At 37.3% G+C, this 14361-nt stretch overlaps 1 protein-coding gene across 1 annotated transcript; it reads right to left on the reverse strand.

The window, feature by feature from the left end:
* Positions 1-292: 292 nt before the first annotated feature.
* LOC122639476 (gibberellin 2-beta-dioxygenase 1-like) lies at positions 293-2155 on the reverse strand. Its single transcript, XM_043832346.1, has 3 exons — positions 1681-2155; positions 1244-1592; positions 293-762 (listed from the first exon to the last, which is right to left on the reverse strand). Exons 1-3 carry the CDS (start codon positions 2079-2081, stop codon positions 472-474), a joined length of 1041 nt encoding a protein of 346 aa, XP_043688281.1. The 5' UTR covers positions 2082-2155; the 3' UTR covers positions 293-471.
* Positions 2156-14361: the final 12206 nt, after the last annotated feature.

Here is a 14361-nt window from a genome sequence, read left to right on the forward strand (position 1 = left end):
AGCCTTGTTTCCCTTCATGGATGATGAATTTGGTTTTAGCTGTGTAAACATTTTCAACAAATAATTAAAAAAGCCCCCCCCCCCCCTTGGATCAAGGGCTCCTATTAGAATATCCATTTCATGAAGTCTTTCAATGGAAATTATTCTATTTTGGCATACCCAATTACTCACAGAATCACAAAAAGGGGCCCCTTTTTGCAACATTCAGGTTCATGAAGGCTTATATGAAAATCATCCTTAAGTTTGCTCATGTGGTAAGTACTAAATAGAGGATGCAATGGTTTAATATTTAATGATGAAACAGTATTCAGAAGATGTAGTTACATGATAAGGAAAAATAAAATAAAAGTAAAACTGACTAAAGGAAAAGAAAACCCTACCTCACAAATTCTATTTGGTATCTATCCAACTTTGCCTAATTTGGTCAACTTGTCCAACCTACTTTGACCAACCCATTCTTACTATATTTTATTAATACTTTAAAATGTGATCTGGACTCTGGAGTCCATCAGCAGCTGCTCTCAGTTTTTGGAAGTGCAAAAGCCTATTATCAGCCAACCTTGATTTATAGACTGACTTCTTATATTCACACCATGTGAACTCTTTGTACAAGCTCTCTTCTCCTTCTTCTATGAGGGTTGGTAAGGGTGCTATCTTCTCATCCAAAGGTGGCCCTCCAAAGTAGATCATTGAAACCCTGGACTTCAATCCATTTGTCAAAACCCTATGCTTCACACTCTTAAACCTCCCATTAGTCAAAACCTGTAAGATCACAACAACAACAACAAAAAAAAAAAAAAAAAACAATTAGAAAAGAAGAAGGTAGAGGTAAACAGGTTCAATCCATCCTTGAACAGTGTGAAGAAAATGCACTTGAGGTAAAAAGGGTCAAAGTTGAAAACCAAATTTGAAAACCCATTGAAAAAATTCAAAAATTATTGCAAAACAGCCCATTAAAGAAGAATACCCATTAAAGAAGTTCAAACAAAACATTTTAGGGAACCCATTTGTAAGCTTGCTTAATTGAATTCATGTACCTAGTGGGGGTGGTGGACCTATTGGATGTTTGGAACACTAACTCCCTTTTTTCTGCTCTGTTCTTTAACTCCAACCCTTTCTCAAAGAAAGGGGGAGAGAGAGAAAGAGAGCTAGAATTCATGAAGCTCATGGAGTTAACCAGTAATAGCAGTTGGAAAACAAGAATATGGATAGAGCCACTACAGATAATTAAAACTCTTAGTACCTGCAGGGAATCACCAACATTGATGAAGAAGGAGCTCTGGTCAGGTGGAACAGGGACCCAAGTCCCATCTCTCAGAGAGATTTCCAGGCCTGAAATGTTGTTGGAGTGAAGAACTGAGATTATCTGTGGGTCTGTGTGCTCTCCAAACCCAATTATATTGGGATGACTCAGAGGTTGAACGTTTGGACATGGTGGGTAGTGGTTGATCCTGAACAGACAGTCACTTTCTTCCTCCATCAAAAGCTTGCTGAACACATTCCTCTGTTCAATCCCAAGCCCTTCTGCTAGCAATTCAAGAATTTCACAGGTCATCATCCTCACAGATGAAATATAATCATTAGCAGCAGAGCTGAAACAAAATTCCCAACAGGAAAAGCATTAGAATAGTGAAAAAGCATTAGCTCTGTAAATCAAAAAGGTCTCTCTGTTTTCCTTACCAAAACACTTCTGGGCTTTCACCAAAAATGGACAGAGATCTCTCAGAGATGAATTGAGGATTGCTTCTCAGGAGAATATATTCAATCCACCCAATATCTCCGTTTGGCCCAATTCTTTTGTTTCCATACCCAAATGGATTAGCAGGGCCAGCTTCTTCTTTCTGAGGCAGTGGTAAAGAGAAGAACTTCACAGCTTCAGATTCCAATTTTTGGATGAACTCAATTGGGACTCTATGGTTGATCACCTTGAAGAACCCAAATTCTTCACAGGCCTTAACAACGAGGATCTTTGCATCTGGTTTTGAGAGATCTATAACAGGAATTCCAGAGACAAAGGTGGTGGGTTTGAAGTCATTTATCAGAGAGAACGTATCTAATGCAGGTTTTGAACAGACCACCATGGCAGAAGCAACCCAAAAACTGTAGAGATCTAGGAGAGGAAAAGGAGGAGGAGGAGATGGAGTTGCAGATGAGTTTGAATTTAATGGATTGGAAGTGAGTTTAAATGAGCAAATGTGTTGGGGTGGGGAATGCAGGACATGGAGTTAGGCGTTACAAACTATATAGTCGAGCCATCTGGCGCCCTCTCAGGTTCCGTTTGGTAAAAAACAAGAATTCCTCAACTTCCAAAACAAAGAACTTCAATTCTTTTCTGGACAGTTTCAGATTTTCATTTTGATTTCTTCATTAAAATTGAGGGTTAGAGAATCTAGAGTTTTATGTGTCAATCCTTGAGGTGACAACTGCGAGAATCAGAGTGCTATGGGTAAGAACTAAGATGGGATCATGATACATGCTGCATTGTATTGTAACCAAATTCCTGAACTAAAAGCTAAACTGGTAATTAAGCATTTTTTGGGTCCCAATTTAGGCTTAGGACCTAAGGGTTATCCTATCCTATATTCACTCCACCATCTGGATTCTGGCGGCTTTCATTTCTCTATTCAAACAATGGTTGGCAAGAAAGAGAGGGGGAGAGGGGTTACAGTCTGTGAGGGAGGAATTAATGAGGTACCCTCATCATCTGACACGTGTCCCATGATAAACGGTGTTTTTTTGGGGTCCCATTTAATGAAATTGCCCAATATTAAAAATCTACATTATTAGATGACCATGTTATCTTTAGAGATTTTGGAGTCTTGAGGCAACTTTTTGAGGGGCCAATTGAATACAGAACATGAAACACTTCACTACAAGTAAACCCAGAATCTTCGGTTTAGGCAATTCAATGGTGGTGGTGGTGATGGTGGTGGTGGTGGTGGTGGGGGTGTTGGTTGGTGGGTCCTGATGAGTCTCCTGACTCACTCCGGAGCCACTGTTACATGCTCTGAGAGTACATGTGTTCTCTTACCATTTCCAAGCTTGCTTGGTTGTTCTTCCATTGAAACAGATGAAACCTGGGGTATGAAATTAAATGCTCAGATATCAGAACCGAGTACTGAACCCGAAAATCGAGCCGAATTAACCGAACTAAATAAATTTGGTTTCGTTTCGGTTCTTGTATATGAACATTTAATTTGGTTCGGTTCGATTCCGATTTTAGTTACAAAATCGTCGATTTGAACCAAAACAGAATCAAATACCACATTTAAATCCAAGACCCTAAATCTTTTTTTTTTTTTTAAATTTTTATAATGTTGCCTTTCCATTTGGAACTACAATTTTGATGTGTTTCTCTTACTTTGTTAATGGGTAAACAGAAAGATAAGATCTAAAAGTGGAGAACTCAGTTGGAATTTTTATTTATTTATTTATTAATATTCTTGGTTCCTTTAAGGTTTTGTGAGCATTTTATTTATATAAATAGAGTTTCTTAAGAATACAACAAGGCAACAACAACTGACAGCCTAGCAGAATGGAACCGTATTAGAGAACCAAATTAGACCCAAATTGAAAAACCAAACCAAGAAATGTAATCGAACCGCACCAAGTAGGTTCGGATTCAGTTTCCACTTCTAGAACCGACTCGGCTCTCGGTTCAGTTTTGGATCACACCATCAAGGTATGGAACCGAATGACTGAAACCGAACCGATTGACACCCTTGCTAGGGTCCATTTGGATCAATCTTCATTACTAAACCCTATTTTAACCCATTTGAGTATAGGCTAATTAACCTGATCATTACTAAGAAAATCCATTTTTCACATGTAAGAGATGTTTATCATAAACCCCATTTTTAATCCATTTTTCTTTTTGCCATCGGACAAAAATATTATTAGTGAAGGCTAATTTGAGTCTAATCGAGGAAGTACTCTTCAATTTTGTACTTTTGAGAATTAGGGTTTCATTATATTGTAATGCGTTAAAAATACTATATATAAGAGTGATCTTATTAGGAGGCAAGTGTGTGAAGGTTTGTAATTTCTTCATCAAGAATAGTGGAAACTCTAATTTATTGCTCGATCGTGGACGTAGCTCATCTTAATTGAACCACATAAATCATTGTATTCTGTGTATTTGTGTATGATTTTCTTTCCCTTTTTTTACTGTATTGTTAATTCCTAACAAAAAAATCATAAAAAAAATATAAGGGATTTTATTTTTATTTTTGTTAAATTACAGGGGATGTTTCGTTTGAACCCATTTTAACCACCCAACTTTGGAAGTGTTTCCCACATCTTTTTCTTATATGACTAACCATTCAGGTTACCTTTTTTGTAACTGTACAGTGCAGTACTATATCGTGCGGTGCAGCAAAAAAAATGTGGCACAACAGGTCCCACATGATGCACATGGCCTCTGCAACCGCCGCACAATGCAGTACAGCACCATGCAGTAACTGCATAGGATAAAAATTCCTCTAAGAACAATGTTTATATGCTTGAGGACATCTGTAACAGAGGGCTTAGGCACACACGCACGCGCACTCCCACACCCACACCAGAGAGAGAGAGAGAGAGAGGTGGTCCTGTAATGATAATCAAAATCCGGAGAGTGTCGTCTACTACCACTTAGCACAAAGCATCCAGTGGAAAAGGTCTTCAAATGGAATAGTGGCCTCAACTCAGGGGAACTCAACATCAACTAATGTGGATCGATACATAATAGATTATGTTGTTGAGCAAAAATAAATAAATAATCCATTCTTATTATTTATAAGACACATAATAATACATGGCGCGAGTTAAAACATGGATGTCAATCATGTCCACCTAAATTATATTATATAAAAATTATATTCAAGATATGATTTTAGTACATCACAAGTACTTATATTCAGAAGGGACAAAGCTGAAAAATAAATATATATATGATTGATAAGACATTAAATAATAAATAATAGGCAGTGTATTGTTGTGTACATCTCTATCAAAGATGGGAAGTGGTAGCCCTTTGTTTGTAAGTCTTTTATATCTGCCACTCTTCGTGGAGGAGTCAATGTTTATTCATAAGCAATGGGGCTTTCCTAAAGGTTTGACACCTCAGGTTAATTACCATGGATTTAATTGAAAAAATAGAGTCTATAGTGTCCCAAAATCACTCCTTTCATTGTAATAATCAGGTGGCAGGGTCTTGTTACCAAACAAAAAAATCAGGTGGCTGGGTCATGGGTTGAATGGTTTAAGTTATGGTCAAGTTTTTAAAACATAACTTGAAATGTATTTATGGTTTTATTAAAGGCATTACTAGCTCTTTTATTGTGCGGTAATTATGGAAGGAAAGAAATAATCGCCGTCATGGATCGGAGGTAAGAATGGCAGCGATGATCATTGAAAAAATTAAGTCCTGGTTGGGAGAAATTTCTTATCCTTCAAATTTCAAGAAGAGTCCTTCTATGAAATAGTGGTCGAAACCTCATTAGGGCTTTTGCCAACAACTATGATGTCTGCACAAACTCTGTGGTGGAGATGAGAGCCCTTTTAGATGGCCTTTGTATGTGTTCTAGTTTGGGCTTCTATGGTTGCCACATTATCTCAAATTCTTTGGCCGCTGTCAAGTTTGTGACCTAAAAGGTATGTCCTTTGTGGATTTGTTGATACTGGTTCCAAGAAGTTTTATCTTTGGTGGACACTCTCACAACTATTTTTTCTTTTTGTTTCCGGAAAGCAACGCATGGCAAACCACTCTTGCTCTTTTTTGTCTAAGTCTCTTATCCTGGCAGGGTTCTTCAAAATCTTAGGAGAATTATTAAAGCGGATAAAGCAGGTCTCCCAGTTTTGAGATTGTAATTATGTGGATGGGTGGTTTGGTGTTTTGGAGTGAGCCAGTATGTTTCGGGTTGGGGTAAGGCGGTTTACATCTCTCCCTTTAAAATTTTCTTCGATTAATTTAATAAAATGATACCCAGGTCCTAGATAATATTCAGGTTAAAAAAAAGTTTTTAAAACATTAGCAGAGGTGGTTCATAATGGGTTCTTTCTGCCATTTCAATGGGTAGATTGCATCACCAAGTTGACTCAGGCCAAATTTGGTATGATTTTTATTTCAATCTCGGATTAATTTCATGAAATAGTCAACAAATAGATTTTTGGTTGAGAAATTGAAATTGTTTTGATTATATCAATTTGCAATAATTCAAGAATTAAAAAAAAAATCCATTTCGTAGTTCAATTTCTGAGAATATATTCTCTCTATTTAGTTGGGACGAAGGGTGGTGGTAGCAAGGGCAAGGCGGGACGGAGCTCGAAAGGGGGTGATGGTGGCATGAAAGTGACGGGGGTGGTGGTGGGGGTGATGGTGGCAATGGTGGTGGAGGTGGTGGCAGGGAAGTGGTGGTAGTGGCAACGGTGGTGGCAGTGGTGAGACTATTATGGGAAGAAGGGTGGTGTTTTATTTTTAATATGAAATTACTACTTTGCCCATCAAATAACCATGTGCTCATTAAAGAGCAAGAGTGAAATCGATCAAATGAAATAGAAATTCTTTAACAACTCCTCAGTATTTCAGAATTTCTATTCCATGTGATTTCTATTACACTGAAATAAGGTACAAAAATCAAACCAAACAATTTCCAAAATAGGAATCACCCAATGAAATTGAAACAGAAAATCATACCCAATCAGGCCTCAGTCCCACAGCCGCAAGTGATGTATCCAAGGGTCCACTTGGCCATGTCAACTAAGTTTTAGAAAATTTGTTTTATAAAAGCGAAATAGATTCCCAAAATGCCAGTATGTAGATCATTTTTGCACGTCCCATTACATTTCATTGTTTACGCAGAGATTCAATGGTTTTTTCTAACTCTTACAGTGTTTTATCTTATTGCCTTCAATATATACCTTTGTTGATTCTCAGCAAAAAAACTAAATAAGTCCTCTTATTAGAAGATTCCAAATGGGAACATTCAGATACCTACATCAGAAAACGGGCATCAGAAACAACCCTCTAATTTTTGTGTGATTGAATAATTAATTAAGAGAAAAAACAGAGTACAATAACAAAGCCCAAAGGCTAGACAAAAGGGGACCTCTCTCTAAGCATCAAAACAACTAATAAAATGTTCAACCAAAAAATAAAACTAATAAAATGATAATACATAAAAAATGAAGGGAAGGGAAAACAATTAAACAAAAGATGATACACCAAAGTCGGGGAGGGGCAGAAACATCAATAAAAGGATGATACGTCAAAAAAATGGGGATTTGGGAGAAAGAGAGGAAGGTCCCAACTTGAGGCAAGATGTCTATTTCTTAATATGTCTGGACTCACAGAACGAATGGGAAGTATATTTCTGATCTAAAAAAAGAAATGGCTTCATAGATCTATTCTATAGTATGCGACGAGGAAGTCCATTTTCTTTTGTTTCTTTTTCACTAAATATGATGAATCACAACAAAAACGCAAGCTTACAAATAATGTTAGAGATTGACATTCCATTATAACTTTTTTAAAATTCACCTACATTCTCTCTAAAAGGGAAGGATAGTTCATTGATGAGGTCAGCACTTACTAAGGACCCATTTCCAAAATATCTACTTTACAGGCTTAGAATCATAAGCAAGGATGGTCACTAGTGTGTTGTGGGGGTACATTCAATACTCAAAAAAGGCACTAGTTTGATCATTCTGAGTCTGACTAGTCTATTCCCCTATATCAAAGGAATCACGTACCCGGCCCACAACTCGTTGTCACGAGCTATAGATATATCAGTTCTGTCAAGGATGACCTTTTATGTCCTATCAGCCTATCTTTTTGCATCCATCATATAGGAAATTAGACCATACATGAATAGGATTCACCACAAACTAACTTGGTAGATTGTTTGGAGGACTATGATTATAATTCTCGTTGGTAAATTCTAGTTACTATAGTGTGCCTACCAAAAAGAAGTTCGATTTGTCCTGCGATATAAGGCACTCTATGGTAAAAAAGAGTTAATCACTGGGATATTCTTATTAGAGCCACCGAGTGTGCTCATTGGATTAAAACTCTTGTGGACATACTTTACCTAATATAGCGTGCCTACAAAAGAGAAGCTTGGATTGTCAGCCAATGAAAAGGCATCCTATGTTAGTGTAAGGTTAACATCGGGGTCGATCTTATCTGAACCACTTTGTTTGTTCTTCTCTGCCCTAGTTTCTTGATTTTTGGTGTCCAAAATCCATTTTTGAGCCCTCTTCCAAGCCCTATTCATCTTGGTTCCAAGCTCACACTCTTGTTACCCTGTTTGTACCCCAAGTAACTCGAAACCCCATTTTTCACCAGTTTTGACCAGATTTGAGCCCGTTTGAGCCGTTACTCTGCCCAAAGTCTGAGTAGCGAAAATCTCATTTTTAGCCGTTACTCTACCCGAAGTTCAAGTAGTAACATTCTCTTTTATAGTCGTTACTCTGCCGAAGTCTGAGTAACCCAAATACATTTTACATAACTGTGTCCGACAAGAGAAAGGCAAGCTGATCGTCTGCCTCCACCTGAGCTGTGAGACATCGTATATTTCGTATTTGGTATATTTTTCTTTATTTTCTTTTATTTTGTGATAAGTACGTATTTTTCTCTCTCTTTCTTATTAATTCTGACATGTTATACATCATTAGACTAGCTTGCTTTAGTGTACATAGTAATTTTTATTTTCAAAATGTAGTTTTTCTCTCCTTGTTTTAGTTTCCATAAATCATTTTAGTATACCTTGCATCCATTAAATTAACTCATGTTAGTATGCATATCAACATTTTTAGTTACAAGCATTATGGATAACATATTTTCGTGTGTTTGATGCATCACAATTTAGCATTGCATGTTGTTATAGGACACATCATTAAGGGAGAACATTCGAAATCAAACATCTAGTAGAAAGGTCAGTTTAACCGGACGAGATGGGGTGCTAATACCTTCCCATGCTTGTAACTTGACTACTTACCCATAATCTTTGACTAGACTATATGGAAACACGTAGTCCTTTCCTCTAAACCCGGATGAGACTACACCCATTGAGTCCTATGCCCAATCCGAGGTGACGACTCCATTTATTTTGATATATGAAGCATGATTCCAACCCCCCACGTCAACAACCCTCTTTATCTTCAATGGACCAAATGAAAACCGATTCTTCCAGATTCAGATTGCAGTACCCATACTAGGACCTAGGGTCCTATTTATAGAATTTTTTTAGAGAAACCAGCCTCACCATTAGAGGAACCAAAGCCTCCATTTGAGGCTCTTGAGCCTCTACCCAAGCTTGGGCTCTAGATGCTCCCACGGGGTAGCATCTAAGATTGAAAATGGTGCCCCATGTGGGTCCCGATATTCAATTGCCTTTTTGTCGATATTTGGGGACTGATTTTGAGAGGACTGACTGTCAGATTTTGGGGATTCATGTATCATCGCAAAAAATTTTGAATGTAATTTTTGACAATGCAAAGATCCATTACAAATTATGCCAAGAACACAGTTAAATCTGTGTTCAATGCGGGAGGACCTACAATGCGATCTCCAACAAGTAAATTTTTGGGAATGATTCTAGGATTCAGATTGTCGGATTTCGACGATCCACATATCAATGGTAATAATTTGGAATTTTCTAATTTAGTGATGTAAGAATCCATCACAAATTTGACCTATGACATAGTTAGATTTATGTGCTAGAGCAGATGGGGTCATAGAATTAGGTTTTGATGAAATGATGACCAAATAGTATCAGATTTTTTTTTTCCATATCATTCCGGTGGTATTTGACCACTCAAGTGGCTTTAGAGGTAAAATGATAATTTTCTGGCAAAAAGTCACTGAAAGCTACTTTGGGCTCAAATTACTAGCAAGAAGTGAGGGGGTATAGCGGGGTGAAAAATTTTAATGTCTACAGGAAGATGAGTAAAAGATTCAATTCTCGTGCAATAACAAAGATTGCAAGCAGGGGTTTTTTGAAAATTGAAATAGTAGCCTTTTAGGGATAGTTACAAAACCACGAGTAAAGGTCAACATTTTGCTAGAGTAAATTTAAACCGCTGCAAAAGGTATAATACGATGTGACATGTTGTGGTGATTTGTAGTGCTTCTCATAAAGCTCATTTCAACTTTCAGTGGAAGCAATTTTAATCCGCCACAAATTTGTTGTCCGATTCAATTCTTATCGATGATTCCTTAATACCGCTTCTAATGGTAAACTCTTACTAGGCTAAAGATGGACTTTTAACAGCAATTAATATTATCATTTCTAAAAAGGTATTATCTTATAGTTTTAGCAATGGTAACTAATTTTTTTTGGTAAAAGAGAAGCTATATTGATAAAAGACATGTGTACCACCAATAACATCAAATGAACAAATTCATTCAAAAATCAAATATCAGATGAACAAAGATCATTCAGTCACGGAGTGGAAATTGGTCATATACACATTATACACATGGCCTTCTTTGTCAGGGCATCAACAACAAAGTTTATAACCCATGGAATAAAAAGATATGATACAGAAACAAAAGAAGAACCCAATAACTGCCACTAAAAGTGTCGTTGAAGTGCACATAATGCACACTTTTTTTTTTTTTGGTTGTACCATGGCCCCTCTCCACCATTTTAAGCCACATGAACAGTTGGTTTGGCCAAATAACCTCTGACTTAATTGCACATTTTTTGCTTAGCCATGGTTCAAATGATAGACTCATATTCAATCAAATACCCTTTCCTTTATGTCCATAAAATCTTGTACAATCATCCATGTGTGCATGTCTATGCACCCTCCCCTAGTCCCTATTTTTTAAAAACTTTATTTTTTATATAGTAAACTTCTTTTGGACTGACACTTGACATATAAGTAGGGGACCTTGGAGCCCACCACTATAAAAAATTAGAAGCCCATACAATATTCCACAATAAGCAAGATCTTTGTGTCATTCAAATAAGCATGGTTATTCAATTGTTCAAGATTCCTTTGCCCAAATAAATAGGCCTTAGACCCTAGTTATGCTACAACTGCAGCCTTCAAATATTATGAACTGCATTTGGCATATGCTAATTGGCCAAACTGTAAAACAAATGGTGTACGTTTTGCAATATTTACATAAACTAGTGATCTCACTAATGAATTTAATAGTTGCTTGCAATCATTTATACAAATGAATACACCTAAAAATTGCTTCAACAATTGAACAGTCAGTTACATCCAAAAGCAAATATATATATCACAAAATTAAAGATTTTAAAGGGTTTCTATCTTTTTCCCATCTTTAGCATTAAGTGATTGACATACGAAATGGTTTCCTCTTACTCTAGTAATTGAAAGATTCTTCGCATTCACACACTCACAAGATTTGAATAAACTAAGGGAAAAGGAATGCCACTCGGTCATGCGCTGTAGCATGTACTTGTGTCCAGACACAATCGGGTGCAAAATGACCGCCCCATCCCTATGAAAAGGTAGGAATGTGTCGATCATTTCATGTTCAACTGTATTTGAGAATAGGTACACGCCACAACGTACGACCGAGTGGCCTTCTGTCTCCCATAAACTAATTAGCCTTCCATATGTGGATTGCTTCAAATCCCTATATTCTATGAATGTAGCGTATCAACGTTAAATGACATAAAGTAATAATTCATCAAAAATTATGGACTCTGAGAGATTTTCTCATTAAAACTTTCTATTGTGATAATCAAACCTAAAATTCCAATTGAATCTTGTGAGTGCGAAATCAAAACGTCCATTAAGAGATATATGAAACCATTAACATTATCATGCATGGAATTTGAAAATTGAGAAATAAAAATAACATATTTTTAAAATTTAGAACATAAGCATAATACTAAATTTCTCGAATCACAAATTTGAGACCAAGAAAAAAAATCCATAAAATTAACAATTAATGAATTAAAAAAAAATTCGAAGCCCATCATATAATTAATTTATAAGATCCTATGCAAAAAAAGTCAGCATGATTAAACTATCATTTTTATTATGTTAGACAATAATTAACTAAGTAATTATATGAACTTTTGAGTATTGATAATCACGTGTGCTTTATGTATTTTTTTTTTTTTTGGTAAAAGGAAGATTCATTGAAGGATAGTATATATACAGCCTAAAGCTTCAGATTCACAAAGATCATGAAGCCATAGAGTGGAATTTGGCCATTCTGTCATACACATAATAAGTAAGGCCTTCTGTTTACACCCTAAGTTACCAATTGACTGGTATTGAAAGACCAATTACTCTTTTAGGATCGGTAAGAAAGGTAGGCTTTTCAAAAGCAGAACGTGGATAGAACCAGAATGGTTATAATCGTGAGGCACCTACAACTAAAACCACTTCCAAAGGTGGAAGCCACCTCAATAGGACGTGATCCCCAAAAGGTTCTATAACCATCAAAGAAGTCGCAGTTGGGGGGCACATAATGTAGGTATCATCTTCACAAGTATAAAAGTCAAGACCTCAAAAGAAGAAGGCATCTCTCAATCAACAAACAAACCTGCAACTTAATTTATCTTTTATTTCTACATTTACATTTTCTTAGTGTAATCCTTTTCTCCTTCATGATCCTTACGATCATTCACTCTCTTTCTCTCTCTGTATCAAGTTTTTCTTTAATTTCTTATAGCATTGGTATATCCTTTGTATATGCCTACATCAAGATCAATACAAGTTCTCGATTTCTCAAATTCACTGTTTTTTTATTATCCCTTTTTTCGTTATAGTGCTACCTAGTCTTTCCTTTAAAGTCCTTGGAGCAGCCGAGGCAAGAGAGTGCTCCACATAGCCTGATAGAAGTTAGAAGTATAACCTTCTTCACTTTGAGTCTTGAAGACTCTGGCACGCCCGCGCTCTCAACTAATTTTGTTCTGTTACAATAGACCGACCTTACAGTAAACCGATTGTTTGAGCAACTAGAAAAAAAAGCCAAACAATTTTTGGTACACCAGGTGGGACCTTCTAATCGAGACATTATGGCAAAGAAAGGCATCCAAAGAGCAAACAAGAAAGGACCATGATGGGTTTCATTGCAGGAACCAGATGGCGAGACACAACTTGAAGCTCAAATCCGAGCGTATGCAGATGTGCACCCTAAGTAGGTGGCCATTGTAATACATAATGTGATGCAATCCCTAATGCATAGCATGTATCAGTTGACAGTGGAATTAGCCGCCTCAAGCGATGCCCAAAACCATCCGCTAGACCGAATGGTGGCGCTGGCTCGAGCCAGGGTTGGGCTACCTCCATCTATGACCGTGCCATAGGATGAGACACCAATGGTTAATCCCTGTGGTGTACCCCATTCCGGTCAGCCTGTGGCTGAGAAGGGAAAGGAAAGCATACTCGGAGCACTGAGTCGAGCTCCATATACGAACCTTTCGAATTCGCACACGGGGCCTTCTCAATAAACAGACCGTATGGCTGGCAAGCGAGCTGCGGGAACAACCATTATAATAAGGAAAATGGGATGAAATCAGTCTCAGAATCAGAACAAAGGGAAATGAATCCTTATAAGTGATGACAAAGAACCTAGAGATGGCTTCGTCATGCTCGACGATGGCCGGGTCAAGACTTCGTTCATCAAAGAAGGTTATGACAAAGGAAATCATGTCAAGGTCGAGGTACTGGGTAGCATGATCCTAACGCGGGCACCCTTGAGGCTGCCATCCACTTGCCTTTGCAGATGAAGATAAAGAAGATTTTGAAGAACATTATGTCCCTATGAATTTGATCATGACAGATGTATCCCAGATTCATCAGTCGGATTGGCCTAGAGAGTTGACAAAAAAAGTGATTTGAGGACGCCGCATTGAAGATATAGGTATTGCAGGAAAAAATTTCTCACTTGACCGGAAGGCAATGGACTAGGATGGATCGGGCATAGCTTGGCCACCAGGTTAACATGCCCAATCAAACACGCATTCGCCCCGTTGCCAACACATGGCAGTGAAGGGTAAAATTTGTGTTGGCCAAGGGAAAAATGTATGAATTTTGTTTGATTTGAGAGAAAGTAATTAGTGTTTTGCTAGTTGTTTGGTTTGATCTTCCACTTTGAGACATGTGTTTTTAGAGAAAAATGGGATTATAAAAGTAGGGACAATCAAATAGTAAAGTGAAGGGACGGTCAATATCAAGACCGTGATAACAACCTAACAAAAGTCCAAACAAAAAAAAAAAAATGGTCAGCATGATGGTCCCTATAAGTGATTGGATGAAAAGCTACCAAAAGTCAGCATATTATCGAATATTTGCTTAGGATGCCGGGAGAGCCATGCTCTCTTCCCAAAGGCACTTTCAATCTAGGCCAGCTCCATTTTGGCCCTCCTAATTTTGTTTGCC

This window comes from Telopea speciosissima, chromosome 9 (genome assembly GCF_018873765.1).
Source record: "Telopea speciosissima isolate NSW1024214 ecotype Mountain lineage chromosome 9, Tspe_v1, whole genome shotgun sequence".
NCBI classification, from domain to species: domain Eukaryota; kingdom Viridiplantae; phylum Streptophyta; class Magnoliopsida; order Proteales; family Proteaceae; genus Telopea; species Telopea speciosissima.

Coding starts and splice junctions, on each gene's coding strand:
- LOC122639476 (XM_043832346.1), bottom strand. CDS start 2,081: ATGGTGGTCTGTTCAAAACCTGCATTAGATACGTTCTCTCTGATAAAT. Junction 1,593..1,680: donor GAAAGCCCAGAAGTGTTTTG/GTAAGGAAAACA, acceptor ATTTTGTTTCAG/CTCTGCTGCTAATGATTATA. Junction 763..1,243: donor ATGTTGGTGATTCCCTGCAG/GTACTAAGAGTT, acceptor GTGATCTTACAG/GTTTTGACTAATGGGAGGTT.